This window comes from Mobula birostris, chromosome 4, assembly GCF_030028105.1.
Source record: "Mobula birostris isolate sMobBir1 chromosome 4, sMobBir1.hap1, whole genome shotgun sequence".
NCBI classification, from domain to species: domain Eukaryota; kingdom Metazoa; phylum Chordata; class Chondrichthyes; order Myliobatiformes; family Myliobatidae; genus Mobula; species Mobula birostris.
The window spans coordinates 75,531,240-75,558,420 of record NC_092373.1 but is presented as its reverse complement, the minus strand read 5'-3'; the positions used below and the strand labels follow the sequence as shown (position 1 = coordinate 75,558,420).

At 41.1% G+C, this 27,181-nt stretch overlaps 1 protein-coding gene and 1 pseudogene across 2 annotated transcripts in view; both read right to left on the bottom strand.

Annotated features, from left to right (window-relative positions):
* Positions 1-232: 232 nt before the first annotated feature.
* LOC140197121 (U2 spliceosomal RNA) lies at positions 233-364 on the bottom strand (annotated as a pseudogene).
* A 13,723-nt stretch (positions 365-14,087) lies between these two features.
* LOC140196424 (cohesin subunit SA-1) overlaps positions 14,088-27,181 on the bottom strand; it is a 286,358-nt gene continuing 273,264 nt past the window's right edge. For both annotated transcript variants that reach the window (XM_072255627.1, XM_072255628.1), the window contains exons 27-34: positions 26,999-27,147; positions 26,211-26,339; positions 25,748-25,953; positions 22,638-22,812; positions 22,330-22,440; positions 20,175-20,295; positions 18,909-18,989; positions 14,088-16,244 (exon numbers count right to left, since the gene is read on the bottom strand). In XM_072255627.1, the coding sequence (XP_072111728.1) occupies positions 16,221-16,244; positions 18,909-18,989; positions 20,175-20,295; positions 22,330-22,440; positions 22,638-22,812; positions 25,748-25,953; positions 26,211-26,339; positions 26,999-27,147 (996 nt within the window). In that variant the 3' untranslated portion in view covers positions 14,088-16,220. The remainder of the gene's footprint in view (positions 16,245-18,908; positions 18,990-20,174; positions 20,296-22,329; positions 22,441-22,637; positions 22,813-25,747; positions 25,954-26,210; positions 26,340-26,998; positions 27,148-27,181) is intronic.

Sequence of the window (27,181 nt, the reverse complement as noted above, 5' to 3'; positions counted from 1 at the left end):
CTGCCGGAAAGTGACATCGAAGAAACCTGCGAAGTCCTGGACGCAGTAGATGTCATCGGGCGTAAATCCGCAGCATTCCAGCAAGACCTTCCGGATGAAGGTCTCTCGGGTGAAGCCAGTGCCCCCGTTCCGGTCTCGCGCTGTCAGCCTCACAGTGTTCTTGATACCCTGGCCTCGAGCTGATGTACTGCTCGCTGCTGCCATCTTCTTCCTCACTGCTGTCGTCGCTGGTATGGGGTGTTAGATTGGAGGCCAGTCAGCATTAGGATCCACCCCTGCGTCAGCGCGAACTCTCCTCCTCCGCCTTCTGGTCTGATAAGAACAGATACTATACTTGATCTTAGCCAAAAGGCCGAGAAGCGATAAAACAAACATAATACACTAATCTTGCTTAATATGTTGAAAAGAATGTTTCATCTTTAACTTTATGACTTTTGGAGATCAGTTCATCTTCTACTCACTTAACTATTCACAGTAACAGAAATTTTGACCAGGGGTGCCCAAACTTTTGCATGCCACTGTAAGTAAAGCATTTTGGTGGCCGTCATTCTTTCCAAGGAATCTTTGAGCTCCCCTGTCTTTGCTCCATCAGGTTGTCTGGCTCGTCATTCAAAGGAGTAAATACAGAGACTGGTATTGGTTCACATTCAGGAAAGCTCAGCAACTGTTCCTTCTCAGGCATTTGTCATCCAAAGTATTGTGATTCCTCAGCCCTCATTTGCTGCTCAACAGGTTGTATAGACTGTACTTCAAAACTGTTGCAATCCTTGCTACTGTGAGGTTGGAGACATTCGGCTTGGCAGTAATATTCATCCTCACCATCACTGGCTGGTTCACTCTCTTCCCTTTCTGTAGGTGAACGAGCCCTGGTGCTCTATTTTGGCAGACAGCCTTGCTTTGTTGCAGTATCCATTTGTGGTTCAGCATCCAAAGGCAGGTGTTCACGTGGAACGAGAAGATTGCAATGTCGTAGTCTGGATCTTCCTGTTCCTTGTTCAGGTTTTACTTCATAGACTGGCACATCTTTTCATACAACAATATGGATGCAGTCCTCCCAATAGTTTCAAAGCTTTCCTGGGCCTCCACGAGGTGTCAGTTTCCTGACTATGACATGATTCCCAGGTTGTAGCTCTGTAAATCTCACTCTGCTGTTTTAATTTCTCCCCGAGACCTTTTATATATACTCCTTGGCAATCTGATGGGCTTCTTGCATCCCTCTTTCCCATTTTCCCAAGTATTCTCTGTGGGTTGCAGGACTTTAGTCAGTGTTTAGGCCAAAAAATATACCTATGAGCAACCTCGGCTATTTACCAAAGAGAAGTTAGGATGGAGGGAATCCTGTTCCTTCCAACCTTTTACAGTTGTAAACGTAGAACATTTTATTCAATGACCCTTTCCTATTATCTTTTTGTCATTCTGCTAGAGCTTTCAACATTTGTACATTAGTGCTGGTTTGTCCAGACCCGGTTGAGAGAGACAAAGCTTCAATTCTCATGGGGACAAACATTCCTATTGCGAGGAGGCTAGTAGGAGCCTGCAAGGTGAAAGTTGGCGAGAGCTTTCTGAAAACATTGTCCATTCACCCTGTGTTCCAAGCTGGATTTTGCAGAAGTGCGTGGCCACACTAGACTGGATGATGAGCATAAACGAGGGACTGTGTGGTTCACCCAGTCCAAACCAGTCGCGTTACGGCCTGGGGAAGTAGCGAGAGCAATGGGAAACCCCAAATTTCCCGGAATTCCTGAGGCCGAGGCCCTCTTAGTGGATGCTCTGGAAGACAATGAAGAGGAGTTGGGCTTACCTGCTGGGTTACTGGTGAAGCCCGAACTGCAGAAGCCCTCAGTTGTACAGGTGAACAGGACGACAGTGAGTGCCAGGAATACTTCAAAGCGGGAGGTTACCCTCAGGCGGGGGATGCCAATAGTGCACCTTTTTCCAGTGACAGTAATGTCTAGTGTCCCTGTGAGACAGGCTGGGGAGAATCTCTCTCTGAAAAGAGGAAATTTGACTGCCAAGTCATTCAACTTTGGGGACTCCCCGGTACCTGTGGGTTGGAAGAGGAGGTTGATGGAGAAGATGTTGAAACTGGATGATGTCTTTTCTACCGATGAGTTTGATGTGGGTTTTTCCAAGAGCACTTGCAACACCATCCGGGTGACAGAGGTCACCCCATTCAGAGAAAGGTCGCGGTGACTGGCACCTGCAGAGGTGGAAGACATTCGGCAGCATTTGTGGAAGCTGAAGGAAGCTGGGATCATCATTGAGACTAAAGCCCCTATGCATCCCCAATAGTAGTGGCTAGAAAGAAGTATGGGAAGGTATGGATGTGTGTGGACTATTGGACTCTGAACAGGCGTACCGTCCCCGACCAGTATACAGTCCCAGGGATCAAAGTTGCGCTGGCCTGTCTGAGTGGTGCGAAATGGTTCAGTGTGCTGGACTTCAGGAGTGGGTATTACCAGATACCGATGAGTGAGGCTGACAAAGAGAAAACGGCATTTATATGTCCACTGGAATTCTTCCAGTTTGAAAGGATGCCCCAGGCCATATCGGGAGCCCCTGCGACTTTCTAGCTTGTCATGGAGAAAACAGTGGGAGATATGAACTTGCTTGAGGTATTGGTGTATCTGGATGATCTCACAGCATTCAGGTCCACCTTGGAGGAACATGAAGCGAGGCTACTGAAGGTGCTGGGCCGCCTGAAAGCTGAAGGGTCAAAACTTCCCCTGGACGTGCCAGTTCTGCAAGATGTCTGTCAATTATGTTGGGCACATAGTCTACCAGAAAGGAGTAGCTACCGATCTGTCTAAGACAGAGGTGGTGACCACATGGCCAAGGCCCCAGACTGTGAGTGCTTTGCATTCATTCCTTGGGTTCTGTGGGTACTATCAGAGGTTTGTGAAGGACTACACGAAAGTGAGTTACCCTTTAAATCAGTTTCTGTGCATTTACCCTCCCATGGGGAAGAAAGGGAGAAAGACAAAAGGAGAGGAGGGTAAAGATTATCTTAGCCCTTCGGAGCCTTTTGGAGCAAGGTGGGATGTGAAATGTGAAGAGGCCTTTCAGGCTGCTGGCACAGGTGCTTGTGCTGGCTTTTGCAGACCCCCGATTGCCCTATGTACTGCATATGGATGGAAGCAGAGAGGGTTTAGGGGGTGTTCTGTATCAGGATCAGGACACAGGTTGCATTTGAGACAGGTTGAGACGTGTTGCATTTGTCAGCCGGAGTCTGTCACCCTCTGAGAAAAACTATCCCACGCACAACTCCCAGGCCCGACTTCAGGCTGAATTCATGGGCAGATAACGCTGCCAACCACCGATGGCCTGTGGCATCCAGTTTTGCCAAGGTCAGGATGTAAGTTAGGGGATTGTTGTCTGTCCTCACCTCAAACTTGGCACCATAGAGGTAGTCACTAAATTTATAGTCATAGTCATAGTCATAGTCATACCTTATTGATCCCGAGGGACAGCTCATTTCGATGCCAGGAACACCAACTTGTGCGTGGAATAGTTTTTCTCAGAGGGTGACAGACTCCGGCTGACAAATGCAACACCTCTCAATCTGTCTCAAATGCAACCTGTGCCCTGATCTTGATACAGAACACCCCCTAAACCCTCTCTGCTGGCATCCATATGCTGCTTCATATGAAAATCCTCCCTTCCTGTTGTTAAGTCTTCCTTTGTCACTCTCCTTTATAATCCATTCAATCACGTTGAATCCAATGATGGGATGAGGTAGAGGTCTGTCTTTTAGAACCGGAACCGATATGATTAATTCTTACGCACCAGGCGAAGCTAACTTGAAAGTGATCTCAGCCCATTCACATACGGCATGTTTGCACCACTGGCTGCCACCAGCTATAGTGCCTCAGGTGTCTCTACTGCCTCTGAAACATCCCTAAGTTTAACTCCAGGGAAGTGCCTGGTTTTCCACTGCTTGTCTATGATGCACACCTGTGAACCTGTGTCCCATATCACTTCACTTTGACGTCTTTTGTACATAACATTCTATGAGGCACTGTTAGTCCTGAAGTGAAGTCACAGACAAATATTGATTGTCTTGGCACTGCGCAGCTAAAACACTGGTGGATATCTGTCCCTCATTATCTGTCTTGATCCTACACCGATTCCAATGGTCTGTCTGACATTTTTTTTGAGCAGTAATATGAGACTTTACATCTGGGACATCTTGTATTTACATCCTCTCTACCACAGCTGGCACATTGGTGGGACACTTCTGTAATACCGGTTACCTTCTGTCCCATGGAAACAACCCATCTTGGTTTAAGCAATCCTCTTTGGGTATGTCATCAGGTGGGCGTCGATGGTGGACCCATCTGCAAGACACGGACACTGAAGTGCGAGGAACAGGACTTGACTAGAGAATGGGACAAGAACACAGCCTTGGGCTAGGACATTGGCTAGGCAAGCGGGACCTGGACAAGGAACTGGGGACTGGGTGCCTGGGCTTGGACCCTGAGCCGGAGACTGGACAAGGATCCAGAACCTGGGTCTTGACTCGGGTTTAGACCCCGGAACTAGGCAAGGACATGACATGGCTACTGGACTGGACATGGCTTGGGTTCTTCGAGGCAAGGACATGACGAGGCTTGGGTTCGGACTCCGAGCCAGAGACTGGACAAGGACCCAGAACCTGGGTCTTGACTCGGGCTCCGACACCGGAACTAGGCGAAGACATGACGTGGTCCTGGGAGACAGGACTAGGCGAGGCTACAGGACAGAACAAGAGACTCCTGGGCAAGACAAGGGAACTCCACTACAGGATGAAGCACATGGACACGACGAGAACACGAAGCCTTGACTTGGTACTCAGGAACAGCCGAGCCTTGGACTTGGGACGACAGAAACCTCGGAACCTTCTACTTGGGATGACAGGTACGCAGAACACAGAGCCTTGGTCTTGGGGAGGAGAGGAACATAGAGCCTTGGTCTAGAGCATAGGAACATGGAGCCTTGGACTTGAGAGACTGGAACACAGGGAAATGGAACACAGAGCCGGGACCACTCCTTGGGAACAGGACTGGGAACAGGACTAGGGCTGGAACTCGTACACGGAACACAGAGCCAGGACCTCTCCTTGGGAACAGGACTTGGGGCTGGGGCTCTACACAGAATGCTGAACACGACGAGACATTTCTCAACACTTGGTAGTGGCAAACGGCCGGACCTACCTAGTGAAGGCGTGGACACAGAGACAGTAACCAACTCAACGATACAGTTCTTTATCTTGACACAGCAAGGCTCCGGTCTCACTCCGGTGGTAGAACTTGACAAGGTTGCAGGCAAGGCTCCAGACACAAGTTGCGGGCAAGGCTTCAGAAGGAAGGGGAAGGGAAGGGAACAGTCCGGCCTCAGGGTAACGGCAAAGACAGCCTGGCTTACCCAACGGAGGCAAGGACGGGATACTGATGAGACGAACCAGCAACCACACTCGAACCCAGGGCCACATATATTCCCAGCCCCAAGATGAGCATCAGGTGCCTATGATTAAGCCCAACTGAAACAAGGGACAGCCAGAAGATCCGGAGTCCAGAGTCCATGGACCAGACTGGGAACGGGAACATAGACTTCATGGACTGGACCATGACAGTACCCACTCCCCCCATGCATGGGAGTCTCTGGGTGACCAAACAGGCTCTCCAGGACTAAGGATGGCCTGGGCGGTTAGTGGTGGTGGTGGGGTATACAATCAGGAGGGAACCCAGGATGACGAGAGTTAGACGACAGTGTCCGCATTGCTGGGTCCATGTATGGCTGGTTCGTTCTGTCATAAGGTGGGCGTTGACAAGACACAGACACTTAAGTACTAGGAACAGGACCTGACTAAAGAGCTGGGTCAAGAACACAGACTTGGGCTAGGACATTGGCTAGGCAAGCGGGACCAGGACAAGGAACTGGGAACTAGGAGCCTGGGCTTGGACTCCAAGCCGGGAACTGGACAAGGACTCAGAACCTGGGACCTGACTCGAGCTCGGACCCCGGAACTACGCGAGGTCATGATGTGGCTCTTGGGAGACAGGACTAGGCAAGGCTACAGGATAGAACGAGAGACTCCTGGGCAAGACGAGGGAACCCTAGTACAGGACAAAGCACATAGACAGGATGAGGCACATGGACACGACGAGAACACGAAGCCTTGACTTGGTACTCAGGAACAGCCGAGCCTTGGACTTGGGATGACAGGACCTCAGAACCTTGGACTTGGGACGACAAGAATGCAGAATGCAGAGCCTTGGTCTTGTGGAGGACAGGAACACAGAGCCTTGGTCTAGAGCACGGTAACACGGAGCCTTGGACTTGAGAGACAGGAACACAGGGACATGGAACACAGAGTCGGGACCCCTCCTTGGGAACAGGACTTGGGGCTGGGGCTCTACACAGAATGCTGAACACGACGAGATGGTACCCAACACTAGGTAGCGGCAAACGGCCGAACCTACCTAGTGAAGGCGTGGACACAGAGACAGTTCCAACTCAACGATAGACAGTTCCTTATCTTGACACAGCAAGGCTCCAGTCTCACTCCGGTGGTTGAACTTGACACAGGTTGCAGTCAAGGCTCCCGACACTGGTTGCAGGGCAAGGCTCCAGACACAGGTTGCAGGCAAATGCTCCAGACACAGGTTGCAAGCAAAGGCTTCAGAAGGAAGGGGAAGGGAAGGGAACAGTCCAGCCTCAGGGTAATGGCAAAGGTAATTGGCTTACCCAATGGAGGCAAGGACAGGAAGGGACGGATCCAACAGTAGGGTCACAGCAAAGACGGCCTGACTTACCCCACGGAGGCGAGGACGGGATACTGACGAGACGAACCAGCAACCACACTTGAACCCAGGACCACTTATATTCCCAGCCCCAAGATGACTATCAGGTGCCTATGATTAAGCCCAACTGAAACAAGGGACAGCCAGAAGACTCGGAGTCCGGAGTCCACGGACCGGACCATGAACTGGAACGCAGACTTCACAGACCAGACCATGACAGAGTAGTCTTATTCCTCGTGCTTTACATCCTGCTAAGTAGTACTTGCAGCTACCAGTTGTAACAGTGGGTGCTAAGTTCCTCACACCCTCTTTGCTGACAATGAAAACACTTCTGAGTTTGTAGTGAATGAAGCTGCTGAGGCAGGCCAAGATACGGACTTATTGGGACTGGATACTGTGGTAAGAATGAATAATTCTGTGGAGCTACTTAACATGGCTGCTAAGCTTCAGACGGCAATACATATGATACAGTTGCATACTGCTGAAATGGGAGAAAACTTTGTTGTTGAGGGACTAGGTATCGTTGAGGCAGAGCCAGTTCAGTTGACTGGTTTTGCTTTTTCCTCCACTGTTTTTGTTCAATGCTTGATCCTCTCTGGAGTTCAGACCTGACAAAGTTTTGCCCCATGGACTGCTCAGGCCTCTTTGAACCCCACTCTAGTGGTTGCTGGCAACTCTGTTCTAGGTCCTACAGCTGAGGTGGAGTTGCCTTCACTTTTTTTATTTGAAACTGAAAAGCATTGTTGATGTACAGGTATGGGCTGTTGAAGTTGCTCCTTAACCTGTGCAATTTCTTCACTAAGTGTTTTCAACCGTGACACTAGGTCTATATGAGTCCTTTCCATTCGACATTTACGCGCAACAGATGTTCCTCTAACTGTGCAGAGTTGACAATGCCGGCTGACCCAGCTGGCTTCCGTTTATTCTTTGTCTCCGCTTCATTTGCACATGCAACGTTTAGCTTCTCTAATAGTACCTCATCTGAGATTTTGGGTTCTAAAAGTTATGGCAGAAGGTCCTTTTGAATACAATCACTTTGTAAACTGGTGAGTACAGTCTGTAAAAACATAGTCTGCACTAAGACTAGATCATCTTTCAGACCAGGCTCCGCTTCCTTTGAGGCAAACAGTACTTTCTGCTTCAGATCAATAACACACGTTAAGAAACTTTGCGGCGTCTCTGGACTGCGTTGGGCTTCTGCTGTCAGCTGCTTAAGCAGTTCGGTGGCCCTTTTTTTTCCTGATAATGTGAGCGAAGGGTCTGTCTAAGGGTAGGTAACTTCAAGTCTGATTTACCCTCAAGATAACCGCTCTGATCACTGCATTGATTATCTCCGCCTCCGGATAGCCTCTATTTAGGGCGCTTTCTATCTGCTAAACAAGGCTAGAAGACGACAACTTGTCTTTCTGACTGGGCGCACCAACCTGACCAGATATTTTAAAACCTTTGCGCCATGGTAGTGGGACAATTTCCCTCTGAACTAACCGCCGCCGCTCGCTCGAGTTTATCTTGTTAGGAGCTGACCTTTGTACTGAACTGTGGGTTACTGTAATTTCCGTTTTCTTCCGCTGTTTCATCAGCCACAGCAGTTGTAACAAGCACTAAGTCATTTAACTTATCTCTAACCTGCGTAAATTCAGACATGCCAATGTTCCCCAGATTTCCCAGCTCCTCTCTTTCCAGATGGTGACTTATTCGGGATGCGAGAGACAAACAATTTTTCTTAGGTATGCTCCCTCTGGGAGCTAAAGGAAGCTTCTGAGTTCACCAGCTTGTCTTCAGGTAATTCACACATTTTCTCACTAACTTCTTCTTGGAGATTCCTAAGCACATCCGTTTTCTTTTCCCCTTGGCAGTGGTGCGAGTTATTGTGGTGACTGTAAGATTACCTGCTGCTGAGTGCCCCTAGCACTCACAGTGTCTCAAGTATGTGCAGTGCTCAGCCTCACCTACCTCAATCTACTGCTGCTCTGGGCGATTAAGGAAAGACTGGGTGCGGCTTGGATGAGCTCAATCTGGTAAGGAGATGGTCCATTTGCACACCCAATCTCAGCAGGACCTCCAAAATTTTGTACACCTGAGAAAGGGATATGGCAAACGAAACATAGATACGCTAGATTCATGCATTGGTCACTTTATAGAACGAGTACGGCGTGCATTACCCCTCCTCAGGCATTCTCGCAAGCCTGAGCAATCAGTTGCGTTCTGAAGATTGAATGCGAGCCCTTACAAATCGATGGCAGATTCCGTGCTCAAAATACCTTACATCCAGATTCTCAGAATTTTCAACACCTTTCCATGTTCTTCAAGTAGTATCCTATTTCTCGACATTAAATGCTATTCACATAAAATAAATTATTTAACCCTTTTAAAAATTATTTGAAAAATTATTTATAACTAAATTGAAGAGATTTCAACCTGGCCACATATACAATTAATCACTGCCAACCAAATCGTAGATGATATAAATCTATTCAACTATCGTACACAAACGAGGAAGTGAAAACAATATTATTCTACAATATTGTATAAGTGTTGGCCACTCTAACTTTAATATACTAGTTGAGAATTGGCTTGATTCTGGGACACATTTATTGCAATCATCTAAGCAGAAGGTTTTAGGTCAACAATTTTTTTTTGAGACTTACCTTTATTTCTAGGTAATAAACTCCTGTGCTACAATTTTCAAATGGTTTTCCAAACGACTTCAGCTTCAATACCTAATCACTTCATTCCACCAACAATTAGTTTACCAAAATAGAAAACCTAGCAAATTTTAACAGCTTGTCTTAATGTGAGATCTGAACCCAAGAAGAATCCCTCAAATCTAATGTTTTCATTCTGAAATTGTACATCAACATTTCTTTTACTGAAGTAGTTGACATGAATGGAAATGTACAAATAGCACATCTGGGTAAGGTCCAACCACACCCAAGACAGACAACAGGAATTCTGCAGATGCTGGAAATTCAAGCAACACACATCAAAGTTGCTGGTGAACGCAGCAGGCCAGGCGGCATCTGTGGGAAGAGATGCAGTCGACGTTTCAGGCCGAGACCCTTCGTCAGGACTAACTGAAGGAAGAGTGAGTAAGGGACAGACAGACACATTGATTTCCTTAACATTGCTGCAATAAATTTTCTCTTATCTCAGACCGTGAATCAGAATTGGAATCAGATTTAACATCACCAGCATACGTTGTGAAATTTGTTGTTGTGTGGCAGCAGTATATTACAATACATAACAGAAACTGTAGTATATATATTAAAATATTAAATAAGTAGTGCAAAAAGAGGGAAAAAAGTAGTGAAGTAGTGTTCATGGGTTCAATGTCCATTGAGAAATCTAATATGGGGGGGAGATAATATTTCAGAATCGTTGAGTGTGTGCCTTCAAGGCTCTTGTACCTCCTCCCTGATGGTACAGATGAGAAGAAGGCATGTCCTGGGGTGATGGGGTTCCTTAATTATGGATGCTGCCTTTCCGAGGCCCTGCTCCTTGAAGGTGTCCTGGATGCTGGGAAGGCTAGTGCCCACGATGGAACTGTGTTTTTGATTTTCTGTAGCTTATTTCGATCCTTTGCAGTAGCCCCTCTGCCCCATACCAAAACTGTGATGCAGCTAGTTGGAATGCTCTCCACGGTACATCCATAGGTATTTTTTGAGTGTTTTTGGTGATATACTAATATCCTCAAACTCCTTATGAAATATAGCCACTGCTGTGCCTTCTTTGAAATTGCATCAATATGTTGGACCCAGGATAGATCTTCAGAGATGTTGACAACCAGAAACTTGAAATTGCTCAGCCTTTCCACTTCTGATCCCTCGATAGGGACGGGTGTGTGTTCCCTCATTTTACTCTTCCTGAAGTCCACAATCAATTTTTTGATCTTACTTGCACTGAGTTGCTGCAACACCACTCAACCAGCTGATCTACCTCAGTCCTGTACACCTTCTTGTCACCATCTGAAACTCTGCCAGCTATGTTGTCAGCAAGTTTATAGATCATATTTGAGCTGTGCCTAGCCACACAGTCATGGGTGCAGAGAGAGTAGAGCAGTGGGCTAAGCGCACATCCTTGAGGTTTAGATTATCAGCAAGGCGGAGATGTTATTTCTGATCCGCACAGACTGTGGTGTTCTGCTGAGGAAATCGAGGATCCAGTTGCAGAGAGAGGTACAGAGGCCAAGTTTGGAGCTTTTTGAACAAAACTGTAAGAATGATTGTGATAAATGCTGAGCTGTGATCACTAACTAGCAGCCCGATGTAAGTATTACTGTACAGATGATCCAAGGTCGTGTGAAGAGCCAATGACATTACATCCTCCATAGACCTTTTATGGCAATAGGCAAATTGCAGTGGATCCAGGTCCTTGCTCAGACAGGAGTTAATCCTAGCCATAAGCAACCTTTCAAAGCACTTCATCACTGCAGGTGCAAGTGCTACTGGACAATGGTTGTTATAGCATTTCACCCTGCTCTTCTTGGGCTTACAGTGTCCACAAAAACTATTCACCACCCTAAAAAGCTTTTATGCTTTATTGTTTTACAACATGGAATCACAGTGGATTTAATTTTACTTTTTTTGACACTTTCATGTCAAAGTGAAAACAGGTCTCTACAAAGTGATCTAAATTAATTACAAATATAAAACACAAAATACTGATTGCATAAGTATTCACCTCCATTAATATGACACACCAAATCATTACTGGTGCAGTCAATTAGTTTTAGAAGTCACATAATTAGTTAAGGTGTCCTAGCTGTATATTAACCTGTTTGCACAATCCTGAAGTCATGCCCTCTTGTCCTAGAATCCCCTACCATGGGAAATAACTTTGTCATATCTAATCTGTTCAGGCCTTTTAACATTCAGAATGTTTCTATGAGATCTCCATTCATTCTCCTGAACTCCAGGGAATACAGCCCAAGAGCTGCCTGACGTTCCTCATACAGTAACCCTCATTCCTGGAATCATTCTTGTAAATCTTCTCTGAACTCTCTTCAATGTCAGTGTATCTTTTCTACAATAAGAAGCCCAAAACTGCACATAATACTCTGAGTGCCTTATAGAGCCTCAACATCACATCCCTGCTGTTATATTCTATACCTCTAGAAACGAATGCCAACATTGCTTTTGCCTTCTTCACCACCGACTCAACCTGGAGGTTAACCTTTAGGGTATCCTGCAGAAGGACTCCCAAGTCCCTTTGCATCTCTGCATTTTGAATTCTCTCCCCATCTAAATAATAGTCTGCCCATTTATTTCTTCTACCAAAGTGCATTACCATACACTTTCCAACAATGTATTTCATTTGCCACTTCTTTGCCCATTCCCTTAAACTATCTAATTCTCTCTGCAGGTTCTGTTTCCTCAACACTAACCCGCTCCTCCACCTGTCTTTGTATCATTGGCAAATTTGTCCACAAATCCATTATATACATTTGAGGATGTGAGCAGAGGTGAATGGATGTTACATTTTCTTCCTTTAAGACATGAAAGAGGATGTTGCTTTTTACATTTGTATGCAATAAATAGCAGTACAAAAACATGGTATGAAATATATTAAGCTCAATTAGTTTTATTCAAAAAAAATTGATAAAGCCATGGTCTGAGACAATTTAGCAATAAACTTGTATTCTAATTTAGCATGGAGATATTTTGTGATTTATTTCACATTAATTCATTTGAGTATCAGTTTTTACTTTCATAGAGATTTCTAAAGTAAGAATTTTCCAAGTTTAAAGTAATTAATACTTTGCACATGTGGCAAAGTATTTACATAGAATGATGTCACAAAATGTTTTGCTGCACTAATTATTTGATTACAGTTTTTTTGGATACAGGTCATGTGTGGACCAAATGCTTGAATGAAGTAGTTTTGAAGGGAGTATTAAAAGAAGTTGTAGAAACATCTGACAGAATTTAAGAACTTTGGGACAAAACTGCTAGTGATGGAACAATTAACATATGGGATTAAGAGATGGATTTTAAAGCAAGGACAAACATTTTAAAATTGTGCCTTGACATACTTGAAACCAAAGTATATAGATAAACATTGGAAAAATATGTGAACTGGACATGACTGAATTTAGAAAATCAGGAATAAGTTTTGGATGATCTTGGCCTCATGCAGAAAAACAAACAGGAGATCAATGAAATAGTTAAACTATGATAAGCATTTCAACAGCCTATGTAATTGCAGGCACAGTTAGATGGCATCATGTAAGTTAAGGTAGGTAAGTATTCTTGATGACAAAGATAGGCATTATGTTGGAAGATCATTAAGCTGATGAATTGTCTGGTTCATCCATAAATGATCGTCAGGGAGGAGAATGGTAGTGATGAATAAGGAACGAAGATTAGATTAGATTATGAGGACACACAGTCCTCTTTTATTGTCATTTAGTAATGCATGCATTAAGAAATGATACAATGTTTCTCCAGTATGATATCACAGAAACACAAGGCAAACCAAGACTGAAAAAACTGACAAAACCACATAATTATAACATATAGTTACAACAGTGCAAAGCAATACCGTAATTTGATAAAGAACAGACCATGGGCATGGTAAAAAAAAAAAGTCTCAAAATCTCTCGAAAGTCCCATCATCTCACGCAGACGGTCGAAGGAAGAAAAACTCTCCCTGCCATGAACCTCCAGTACCGCAAACTCGCCGATGCAGCACCCTGGAAGCACCCGAACACAGTCGACTCGAGTCCGTCTGAAAACTTCGAGCCTCCGACCAGCCCTCCGACACCGAGCACCGAGTGCTTCGACCCCGGCCGCCAAGCAATAGGCAAAGCCAAGGATTTGGGGCCTTCCCCTCAGGAGATTCTCCATCCAGAGATTGTTAAGGTGATGAGGGAAGCCACGGAGAAATGGTAGTGACATAGAACTGTGTGGTGTCAGTATACTTGTGGAACTTAATGTGTTTATAGGATGATGCAGGTGAGGAAGTAAAGCATATGTGAGAATTTGGAAGAGGCTTGAGATTAATGGTGCATGAGTGGGAAGAGGAACCACCTATAACTATATAGTCAGCATTCTTCATATCCTTGCAATGAGAACTATTTTAAACCTGTATTACCAATATTCTTTCACCCATAATGTATATTCAGACATTTAACAACAGAAAAAGCTGATTTTCTTGGAAAATCTTAGTTCATTATTAAGAGACACAGTAGCTAGGGCTTTCATTAACTGCATGAAAAGTGTGTTCAAAATGATATATCAAGACTGAAAAATTAAAGAATCAAAACCAAGGAATGAACATTTTAAAGAACTGAAAGTCTGAAACCAATTCTTTCAAACAGTTTATTAAAGGAAAGGTGAAGCATCAGCTTTAAAATGTACAAAAAGAAATTTTATACTGAAAATGTACAATTTACAGTATTACTAATAAAACCAATCAAGGCAACACTCAAAATATAAAACTTATTAATTTTAAACTCAATTTCAAGCCCAGCAAGGAGGTACCCAGACATGAAACCATCGTTTCAAATTCTGCTACAATACTGCTGAAGAATTCAGATTTAAATAGTTGGCTGCACAGCCTAAGTTGATGCAGAGATGGTTATAACCATGCAGTACCTAATATCGCATCTCAGTCCACAGAACTATTTCAAGATCATTGCCAATTTTGTCTGAAAACTGTACAAAATTAACCAAAATTGCATATTTCACAACTGCTTACCAGTACTACCAAAAAGTCAAGATCTTTTAAATCTGTTCATCTATGTAACTTGTTGGTAGATTAGTAAATGACTTCTGTGATTATTGAATTTAAAATCTAAAGTTTTATCTACATTTAAAATGTGAGTAAAAGTTAAAATTTGAAATGCAATATTCTGCTCATTTACTACAATAGCCTTCAAATAATTTTTGCCACCATTTCATACAATATTTTTGATTAGGTTTTGTTTTGTGAAACTTCAATTGTAAAAGTGTCAATTTCTTAATTGGAAGTGCCAATTCACCTAAATTATGACAAAAATGTTAAAATTGTAATTGATGAAATTAATTTGTTTCTGACATTATCTTAAATATTATGATTAGACAGTAAAAAAAATAGCATTAAAATAACATTTCAATTCTGCAGGTAAGTAATCAGAACCAAGACAGATGGAACGTATTCTAGCATACTGGGTTAATCCTCCATAAAGTCAATTACTGAATTTTTCTGTATAAAATTAACATTATCTGTAAAAGTACATTTACACAATTGTGAAAGTCAAAAAGTGGGTTTTCCTTACTACTGAATATAGTAAATCTGGAATCAAGAGGAAAACGTCATCAAAATTTAACTATGAAATGTGCTCTTAACCTAATTTTTACACTTCTGGGAGTGCACAGCATCGATTTATACAACCTCTCTGTAAATAAAAGAAAAACTTAACTGTTGTCTAATAATGAACATTTCACAATCAACAGAATTTTAAGAAGCTATCCAAAGCCTCTAAACTTCACCTGTTATGATCTGAACATTAAAACCAAAAGCAAAATGCACAGGACTATGATAAGAATGCACATCTCAACTTTCTGAAGTCAAAATTAAAGCAGCTAATGAGTAGTTTTCACAGTAAATAAGGCAGCTTTTTATTATGAAAAGAAGTAGCTTGCTGTAGACATACACATAAGACACTGGTAATAAAAAGTAAGGAAATCTCTGGATTATTCTGTTATCTGTGTTTTGCGGCAGCAATACTTCACATATCTAAAAAGCCCCCACAGAACCTACTACCCATTTATACATTTACTGTATATAGTTTTTGCAATTGATTTCCAGTTACCCATCCCACCCCCTCTATAAAATAAATGCGTACCACAAAGAAACCAAACTCCAGTGTGAGAATATTGCCTTGCTCCTAACCTAGTTTTCCAACATTGCTGCCCTCTGAAAAATTTATAAGGTTGAATTAAAAAACATAACATAAACTGCTGATCTCAAAAGTTCTTTATATTAAACTGTACAGCAGAAAAAAATTACAAAAACTCATAGGGATCTCTGTACTTTTGGTGTCATCTGCTGTATGTTCCACCCTTTTAAATATGCCTTCATGATTTTAATACAATTTATTCCTGGTTGATATATATAATAATTTCTTTTAAATCCTACTGTTAGCACTCCTCAGCAGTGGTAGTCTGTGAGTCAGATCAATTTTTTGTGGGGGGAGGGAAGGGTGTTTCTGCGAAGAAGATGCCTCATTTTTCCATCCATAAGAATAATCTGTCTCAGAAATAGGCAATTAGTGCTTCCTTCTTCATGCTTCCCCATTTATCATAATCAAATCTTCATCAAGTTTATCCTTTGATAAAAAATAAATCAGTTCTTGAATATGTAAAATTTAGTTTAAAAGTTGCTGTCACAGTATTTAGATCTTGGATTCTCTTTAGACGATGGAGTTCTTAAAAATATAAAACTTCCAGCAGTCTCTCAGAACATAGGCATTCCAAAGCCCTAAGAGAAAACAATAAACAAACTTTAGACTCAAGGATGGAGATTAATAATAACATAACAGAATATTCCTTAAATATTCAAATTCCAGACATATGTATACTATATGTAACAATGAAATATGTGGCTAGTGCAAAAACTAAATTTGCAACTGCAAATATATAAATTCACAACATAAAAAGTATTAACCCCCCCCGCGGAAGTTGTCATGTTTTATTGTTTCATAACATTGAATCACAGTGGATTTAATTTACCTTTTTCACATTAATCAACAGAAAAAACACTTTCATGTCAAAGTGAAAACAAGCTCATACAAATTGGTCTAAATTTATGACATTTATTAAACACAAAGTAATTGATTACACAATTACTCACCCCATCAAGTCAGTATTTAGCACGTTTGACACCAATTACAACCTTCAGCCTGTGTGCACAAGTCTCTATCAGCTTTGCACATCTGGAGACTGCAATTTTTCCCCATTCTTCTTTACAAACCTGCTCAAGCTCTGTTAGATTACATGGGGATCATCAATGAACAGCCCTTTTCAAGTCCAGTCACAAATTCTTAGTTGGATTGTTGTCTGGACTCTGGCTTGGTCACTCCAGGACAATAACTTTGTGGTTTTTAACCCATTTCTGTGTAGCTTCGGCTTTAGGTTTGGAGTTCATTGTCTTGCAAGAAAACAGATCTTCTGCCAAGTCGCAGTTCTCTTGAAGACTATATCAGGTTTTCCTCCAGGATTTCCCTGTATTTTGTTGCATTCATTTTATCCTCTGCATTCACAAGCCTTCCAGGGCCTGCTGCAGTGAAGCATCCCCACAGCATAATGCAGCCACCACCATGGGATGGTGTGCTTTTGATGATGTACGGTGTTTGGCTTACGCCAAAAAGCTCAATCTTAGTTTCATCAGACCATAGAATCTTCTTCCAGCTGACTTCAGCGTCTCCCACACACCTTCCAACAAACTCTAGCTGAGACTTCATGTGAGTTTTTTTCAACAGTGGCTTTCTCTTTGCCATTCTCCCATGAAGCTGTGACTGGTGAGGCACCCGGGCAACAGTTGTTGTATGTGCAGTCTCTACAATCTCAGCCACTGAAGCTCGTAACTCCTCCAGAGTTGTCGTAAGTCTCCTTGGTCTCCCTCACTAGTCAATCCCTCACAATCAGTTTTTGAGGATGGCCTGCACTTGGCAGATTTACAGCTGTGCCATATTTTTTCCATTTCTTGATGATTGAATTAACTGTGCTCCAAGAGATATTCAGTTACTTGGAAATGTTCTGTAATCATCACCTGACTTGTGCTTTTCAATAAACCTTTGCAGAGCTGCTTGGAGTGTTGTCTTCATGGTGTAGCTTTGCCAGGATACTGCCTCACCATCAACTGACCTTCCAGATACAGGTGTATTTTTACTAGAACCAATTGAAACACCTTTATTGCACACAGGTTATATATATATATATATATATATATATATATATATATATATCTATCTCTAGGATGCCTTAACTAATTATGTGACTTCTAAAACCAATTGGCTGCACCAGTGATGATTAGGTGTGTCATACTGAAGGGAGTGAACACTTATACTATTAATTATTTTGTGTTTTTTTTTTGTATTTTTTTTACTAATTTAGATCACCTTCTAGAGATCTGTTTTCACTTTGGCACAGAAGAATCTTTTTCTGTTGATCAGAGTCCACTGTGATTCAATGTTGTAAAACAATAAAACATGAAACCTTTTTAGGGTGGTGAATACTTTTTATAGACACTGTAATAAAGAACCAGTAACTGTTCTTTGCTGGTGCATAGCGAACTGAGCGGATCACGTTGGCAGGCTTTGCACCCTAGTAGTCCCATGTTCAATAGGTGTATGGGTCTTAGTGCCCTTCCCTTGGACAACATCGGTGTGTGAAGAGGGGAGACTTGCAGCATGGGCAACTGCCAGCCTTCCATACAACCTTGCCCAGGCCTCAGTTAACATCGAAAATCGATGGACTGCCGAAGGTGTGTGACAAAACATCGGAAAGATGTTAAAATCTTACAAAAATACATACTTAAATGCATTTCTGAAACCAAATAAAAACAGAGCAAAAGAAAATATCATTTATAATTCCAACTTTAAAAGTCACTAAAAGTCATGAATCTTTCTTGCTATCCATTTAGGCCCACTTAAATCATAAACTACTTAATTTAAATCTGAATAGATAGTGATGAAAATAATTCTGATTTAAGCCATATTTAAATATAAAGTGTTAAAAACAACATTTAATTGTAGTAAAATAGTTCTTGCCATTTACTCAAGGGAAGAACCACAAATCAAAACTCTTTTGGATTTGCCTCTTCAGATCATCACAATAAATTTTCATTGGTGTCAATGGAACAGTTCATTGGATACAGTGATACAATGTGTTAAAATAAATGTGACAAGAAAATAAAACAAATCTCTGTCAAGATAACTATTATTCTTTGAAGACTGCAACTGCATTTTACCAGCAAATTAGAAGTTTTGAGTAGTGGTTTGAATCACAAATGATTTCCGATTTCTTCCTGATTCACAATCATGTTTTAATGCAGCTGTTAGATAGAACTCTGGCATAATTACTTAAAACAATTCATCATGAGCTTTAGGAGGTATCATAGATTGAACTTTTCTTTGATACGTACCGAATCATCTTCCATCATGGCAGTGGAGTCAAAGAAATCCGGTCTGAGTTCAGCTCGTTCACGTCTGTTCCGTGATGGGGGCTGTAAACAGTTCAGTTATTGCTATTACTACTGAATAACTTTGATATTCAAGTCCAACTATAGTTGAGGACCTGAGATCAAAAATGTATTAGCTGGTGAGTTGTAATAAGTTATATATATTGAGCTCATTTGAAAAATTAATTGCATGTTATTGGTCCAATTTACAGGCCCTTAAACACTGAAGATCAATTTCAATTAACATTTGATTTTCAAGATCCTGTAATTACATTAGAGTACAAAATTAAATGTGTATGTCGTGTCTGTTCTGTCATTATCACAAGCAATGGATTAGTAAGCCTGATGTCATCAATGTTCACTAGCAGACAAAAAACTTAACTTATCCTGGCACTATAGCTGTTCCAATAATTCTATTTACCTGCTTAGTCAAGTGATGCTATTTCTTAATTAATTTAAAGTAAAATTTGTGTAATCCCAATGCTTTACAGCCAACACTGGCTAAGAAACAGGTGAAACTGTGCAACTAGGAAAAAATAGATTTTACTACAGCTAAAAATATAATTCCTTTTTCCAGAACACAGAACATATTAGTGCAATAATCCTAACATTGTAGCAATGAGAATGTCTTGAAATCTATCTCATCATCCATTCAGTTTCAAATGTTTCCTTTGTTCCTAATGTGTGACAGTGTAGGCGAGAAAAGTTGAAACTGCAAACCTCTCAAATTGTCTAATTCTAATAAATTTAGAAGCTAAACTTGACCAGGTGGTCAAAAGGCAAAAGATAAATAACAGATGGGGGAAACATGAAATAAAAATAAATTATTGTGGAGCTCAGGCAGCATATGCAGTGAGACAAATAAAGTTATTCTTTCAGTCATGGACAAGATATGTTAATTGTTCTGCTCCCCATAGATGTTGCCAGACCTGGTAAGTATATTCATTATTCTATGTTTATACTTCATATAACAAGCTAAACGGTAGAACCTCCATTAGGTAATGAATCAGTTATCTGGCAAAACAAATAAGATTTATATATACTTATCATACGCTGAAAATTAATCAAACATCACTGTCTTAAAACTTCTCATGTCAAAAGCAAATTAGAAACATCTCAATCTGCATTAAAATTTAGTTTACACACAACTAAATCATCAAAAGAACTTTTATCAATGCATTATTATTAAATAGAAATCACTTTTAGATAGATGAATAAATGACCACTGACCAAGTCAATAACCATAGTGTCTTCAAATTCTTCATTCATATCCTCCAACTGACCCCTCGATGACATCATTACATCTTCAAAAATTGGTTCTGCATCATCTTCCATTAAACTGTGGCTGCGGCTGTACAAAGAGACAAAATTAAATATTCAAGGTAGAACCATTCCATTTTAGATTCTATTTATTAGTAGTCCGTAAATGTTTGCTGTCAAAAAAACACTATTCTTAAAATTCCAAAGAGATACCCTTTGACTTTGAACCGCTGTATTTCATACTACACACCTTCTCAATACTTGCCTTGAGACAAGTTTAGTTCCTGTAATAGTGGCAAATGTAAAACATAGTGAAAGATAAACCTGTCTACTGAATTAAATCAAATATCTCAACTCCGCACAGCCAGAGGCTGCTTTCATCGTCGCTGGTGACTTTAACAGAGCGTTGCTGTCTCAAGTCTCTCCAAAGTTTAGTCAACGCATCCAAGTGAGCACATGGGGAGATAGCAAACTCAACCACTACTACACTCCCTTCCACAGTGCTTACAAAGCGCTCCTCCGCCTGCCATTTGGAAAGTTGGATGACTTCTCCATCTTGCTTCTGCCAATGTACAGGCAGAAGCTAAAACAAGAGGCAGCTGTAGTTAAAACCATCCGTTGTTGGTCCGACTAATCAGTCTCCATGCTACAGGAGTGCTTTGATGACATCAACTGGAATATCTTTTGTAATGAGGATGTGTCCGAGTGCACAGATGGGGTCACGAGCTTTATCTGGAAGTGCATCGAGGATGTTGTCCCCCTGAAATTGGTCAGGGTCTATCCAAACCAGAAACCCTGGATCAACAGCTCTGTGCCAGCAGCACTTATGTGCAACACAGAACTTACATTGCCGGTAATCAGCAGCAGCTCAAGAAATGCAGCTACAATCTGTGCAAGTCATCAAGGCAGCGAAATGACAATGCAGGGACAAGATCCAGACCCAACTCTCCACCAGCAACACACGCAGCTTAAGGCAAGGTCTGCACACCATCACAGACTTCAAAGCAAAGCACAGAGGTGCTGCCAACATTGCTGCCTCTCTCCCAGATGAGCCAAATCTTTCTTACACGGTTCAATATTGCTGACACTGAGCCCCCCAGGAGAGCTGCTGAAGCAACCTGCACCTCGGTTATCTCTAAGGCTGAAGTACACAGAAGTTTCCAATGAGTGGACAGTCGCAAGGCTGCAGGACCAGACAGCATCCCAGGACAGGTACTCAGGATGTGTGCAGCACAACTGGCAGGTGTGGTTACAGACATTTTTAATCTCTCCCTCTCCCAGTGTAGAGTGCCCTCCTGCTTCAAAACATACACCATTGTCCCTATACCTAAAAAGACCAAAGTAACATTTCTGAACCACCAGAGTCCTGTTGCACTCCCCTCAATAATAAGCAAATGCTTTGAGAGGCTGGTCAAGGACGACACCTGCTGCATGCTACCACCCACACTTGGACCCCCTACAATTTGCCTGCCGACACAACCGATTGACAGATGACACAATAGCCACTGCTCTACATACGGTCCTTACACATCGGTTATATTTCTCTTCAATAGTGCTCTTGGTGCAGCTTCTACAACCAAAAATAAATACCTTGTAGATATCTAAAATTACCTTAAATACTATAATGACTGGTAGGCTCATTAAGTCACAAAATTCACTCTATTTTCTTCATGCTTGGTTGGAAGCATCAGCAGCACATGGTATTTTTATCATGTATTTTTTAGAATAGATGACATTCAGAGCCAAGCATCTTCAATTGACATGTACTCAAGCTAGTTATACTTGGCCACAATCTGTTTGTCAGCCACTTGTCTTATAGGATTACACACATTGACTTCTTATCAAGAAAAAATCAGCCAGCACTTTTTTAGCAATGATTAGTATAGCCTTAAGATGTCATTTCTTCAGAAAATCAATACGGATCATGTTAAATACACAGTTGCTGCTGCCAACCCGCAATCTAAAATAACTTTTTCCACATATAACCAGAATTTCAATGAAGTCTTAATTTAACAGCTCAACGCAAGTGTTCAATAGATATGGCAACATAGCATCACAATTAATTTCCAATCAACATAAACTTATCTGAACAACTAAACTCTTAAAAAGCACTTCAAGAACTTACATTGGTTGCCTTACACCACCTCTTGCTTTCATGTAGTTCATGGCCACTCTGTCTTTTCGGTGTGCATCCTCCAACTTGTGCTGGCCCAACCAGGTTATTTGCATCTGAGGGCTAAATAGGACGGGTTTTTCAACAAATAACCAAACATTCTGTCTTACATCTTTATGATTCTATTCACATAAAATCTACTGGTGACTAAAAACAAAGATACCAAAAGGTTAAAAATATGAACTGGCCCACAAGGTATTGGATTTATTTATTTAGCACTTAATGTTATTAATGAATTTCTACCAAAAAAAATCACTCACTTCTGCACAAAATCTGACTCTGATCCACGTTCAGATTCCTGATCTTCCATATTATGTTCTGCTGCTTGCCGAGGGTTTTCGCGCATGACAGTAGAAGTTAACTGTGGAGCATGCAGAACTGCTGGAGTCTGAATGGTATCATTCCTGTTCATCCACGTATTATCCACAGTCTCTTCTACAGAAAAGAACAAGCAAAAATACATCATGCTGTAAAGGAATAAATTTATCATTGCTGCGTTCTGTTTCTGACTCATCCTATTCTGAAACAACACTGAGAAGCAATTTATGAAATAATTCAATAGGTCTTTACTGAAGAGACGTAGTTAAAAAGATACAACATTCTTCGAGATTTCCTTTTGTTTACTTTGTTACCCATTCATCTAAAGCTGATCCAAAGTTTTGCAGATACCCTCAAATACTTTTTTTCCAGTACTAAAATGACTCTTCAATCTGGTTTTTCATTTAGGTGCTAACAAGCCGTTAGTAGGCTATGTAACATTGGATATGTGGCTGGAGACATGGGTACAGTGAAACTAAAACAGAATTTGATTTGGTTCTCACTATAAAATCACCAACTTTTTATTTTTGAAAAGAATCAAGCACACCACCTTAGGCTGCCTTTGGTCTGTTTTTGGGCAGTGAGCTTCCAACATCTATTTTTTCCGCTTAAAGAAGCTAACACTATGTAATGTAATCTGCAAAACAAACTGAAATCTTTTTGACCAACAAGACTGTTTTACAAGCTCCTTCTACCCAATGATATACAAGGAAGCTGATGTTGCACAAGCCATTTCATTGCTCAATAAACGACATTCAATATTGAATTCTGAAGTTGCTTACCAATAATTTTTTTTAAGTGCAAGGTATTTGAGTAAGTGACATTAAAAGTGTAACAGATTTTCAACAGGATGAGAATATTGTATTCTACCCCCCCCCCGCCCAAATGAAGTTTATTGGAACCATAAACAGGTCATTGAGCTTAAAATGTTTGTTGAAATGCCGAACATTGTTGAACAGATGAAACAAATGGACTTTGTATCTAGCCACTCAGTTATACACTCACCAGCGTTTCTTGCATTCATATGAAGGCACAGATGTTCATTTAAAAATTTAGGAAACTTAAAAATTTTTTTTTGATTATTTCACTTATTTTTATTTCGATAACAAAAGTTCACTTAAGTTTTAAATAAATTTTATATCTTAACTTTTAAAATTTGGAAACAGAGAAAAGGCCTTCTGATGACACAAATGTGGCAGTGATGTCAAAAGGGCCTTTGAAGCCAGGCGGTAGCTTAAAAAGTTATTGTAACCACAAAGTCTACACATGAGCAACCGTGAAAAGTGACCCTGCTCATTAGCTCAGTTTCTCTCTCCGTAGATGCTGTCTCATTCAATGAGTATTTACAGCATTCTGTCATATATTCATTGGGGCATGTTACACAGGGCCTATAAAATGTATTCAAACTCCCTTGGAAGTTTCTTGCTGTATTGTTTTAAAACATTGAATCACAATGGATGTAATTTGGCTTTTTTTTTGACAGGGTGTCAAAGTGAAATAGATTTCTAACAAAGTGATCTAAATTAACTACAAATATAAAACAAAATAATTGATCGCATAAGTATTCACTCCTTCAAGTCAGTATTTAGTAGATGTATCTTTAGCAGCAATTACAGCCTTGAGTCTGTGTGGATAGGTCCCTATCAGCTTTGCACATCTAGACACTGCAATTTTTTCCCATTCTTCTTTACAAAACTACTCAAACTGTCAGATTGCATGGAGATTGTGAGTGAACAGTCCTTTTCAAGTGCAGTCACAAATTCTCAGTTGAACTAGGGTCTAGCTACTCCAGGACATTAACTTTGTTGTTTTTAAGCTATTCCTGCATAGCTTTGGCTTTATGCTTGGGTCTTGCTGTAGAACGAATCTTCTCCCAAGTCGCAGATCTCTTGCAGATTGCATCAGGTTTTTCTCCAGGATTTACTGTATTTTGCTGCATTCATTTTATCCTCTACCTTCAAAAGCCTTCCAGGGCCTCTGCAGTGAAGTATCCCCACAGCATGATGCAGCTACCACCATGCTTCACTGTAGGGTTGCTGTGTTGATGATGTGCAGTGTTTGACTTACGTCAAACATAGTGTTTGGTCTGATGGTCAAAAAGCGGTTCTTTGGTTTCATCAGACCATAGAACCTTCTTCCAGCTGACATCAGAGTCTCCCACATGCCTTCTGACAAACTCTAGCTGAGGTTTCATGTGAGATTTTTTACCTTGCCACTCTCCCAAAAAGGTGTGACTGGTGAAGCATCCGGGCAATAGTTGTTGTAAGTGCAGTCTCTCTCATTTCAGCCACTGAAGCTTGTACCTCCTCCAGAGTTGTCATAGATCTCTTGGTTGCCTCCCTCACTAGTCCCCCTTCTTACACAGTCACCAAATTTTTGAGGATGGCCTGCTCTAGGCAGATTTACAGCTATGCCAGATTTTTTCCATTTCTTGAGGATTAACTGAAGGGATATTCAGTAACTTGGAATTTTTCTTGTATTCATCCCCTGACTTATGCTTTTCAATAACCTTTTTGCAGAGATGCTTGGAGTGTTCTTTTGTCTTCATGGTGTAGTTTTTGCTAGGATACTGACTCACCAGCAGTTGGACCTTCCAGATACAGGTGTATTCTTACATCATTTGAGACACCTTGACTGCACACAGGTTTATATACAGCGAGGACACCTTAACTAATTATGTGATTTCTAAAACTAATTGACTGCACCAGTGATGATTTGGTATGTCATATTAATGGGGGTGAATACTTATGCAATCAATTATTTTGTGTTTTATATTTGTATTTAGATCACCTTGTAGAGATGTGTTTTCACTTTGACACAAAAGAGTTCTTCTGTTGTCAGTGTCAAAGCCAAATTAACTCCACTGTGATTCCATATTGTAAAACAATAAGACATGAAAACTTCTGGGAGGGGGGTGAATATTTTTTTATAGGCACTTCATGATAATGCTATCTACATCTCTTTGCTGTCCATCTTTTGTAATTTTACATTCCATTATCCATCCTGCATAAAATTCCTCATTAATTAATTATTGAATGACTTTCTTTCTTACCTTCAGTTCGCCTCTTGCTGTGAGGTGGACGTCCTTTCTTACTACGTATAGTAGAGGCTTTACTGCTGCTACCTCCACTGATCACTGACATTCTGTCATCTTCACCACCAGTAAGCAATGAATTGCGATAGGAAATCAGGGGCAGCCAGATATCCTCTCTTCGCTCCATCATTTGCTCAGACATGAATTTCTCCAGGTATGCATGCCTGAAGAAACCAAGTGTATAACTGTAATAACTGAATAACTAAATAACATGTGAAAAAAATTGATTTTCTTATTATTTCATATACATTTTCCACAGAAACACAAGGCAACATTTGAACATATAGCCCAGGCATTAAACAAACTGGGGGAAAAAATATTCATAGCAATGCATCTGTGCCTTTCTATTGCAATAAAAACAAAACTACTGTAACAAGTATGTTAGATACTATAGAAAGTTATTTAATAATGTTCTACTTACACAGTTTTTTTGTCCTGTCGCAGAAGCTTAGATGAGAATTCGCTCAGAATTTCAAGGAAAGCAAGGTTTGAAGGAGGATAGTCAGGTCCATTTTGGTTTGGATATTTAAAAGCAAACTCTATACCATCTCTGTTGTGAAAACAAATAAATGGCTTTTGGAGACACTGTACAAGGTCAGTTTTGCAATAATCAAGACAAATCCAAGAAATTAACCAAAAACAACTCTTTATGATAAACTCTAAGGAACATTTCTACTTATCAACCAATGCCCACATTCCAAAACATCCACACTGTATTTGGGGGGCGGGGACCTTAAAAAGTGATATGACTTACACAGTTATATTCAAAATAAGTTAAAGTTTTAATGGTGCAGCCAAACAGATATTGTATAGAAAGAGTGTGCATAAAAAAAATCTCTGGAAAAAAAAATGAATTCTGGGTTTTGAAAGCAGTAGAGATCAATACAGAGAAATCATTTACACAAATGTATTTGGCATACATATATTGTATAAGGTATTGCAATGACAAACAAGAAAAAAAATTCAACAGCAACAGTGGTGGCTTTGAGAAAAGACTCACTAATCACCAACTGGAAATTCATTAAATTTTTTCCTTTATATTAGCAATATTTTAAGACCACTTTTTCAACTCACCAATCAGAATGAAGGGCAGCTAAAAACAGAATGAAGGGCACCTAAAGCTGCCTCAAATAGCATCAAAATGGTAACTCTGACAGAGTTTCAGTGAAGTGCAATGTGATAGGACTCGTAAGCTCTGCTACTACTCACTTGTGTAAAGTGGCAACAGCCTCCCTGGTTTTGATTTGATCCAGACCGAATGTAAGAGCAAACCGTCGAGCAAGCTCTTTAATACCACTGACGTGAGCTGATGATCTGTCCAAGTTAGGGCCTTGTTCCTGAACAAGCTCATTGAAGAGCTAAAGCAAAATCAGTGGAAGTTAGCATTTCATT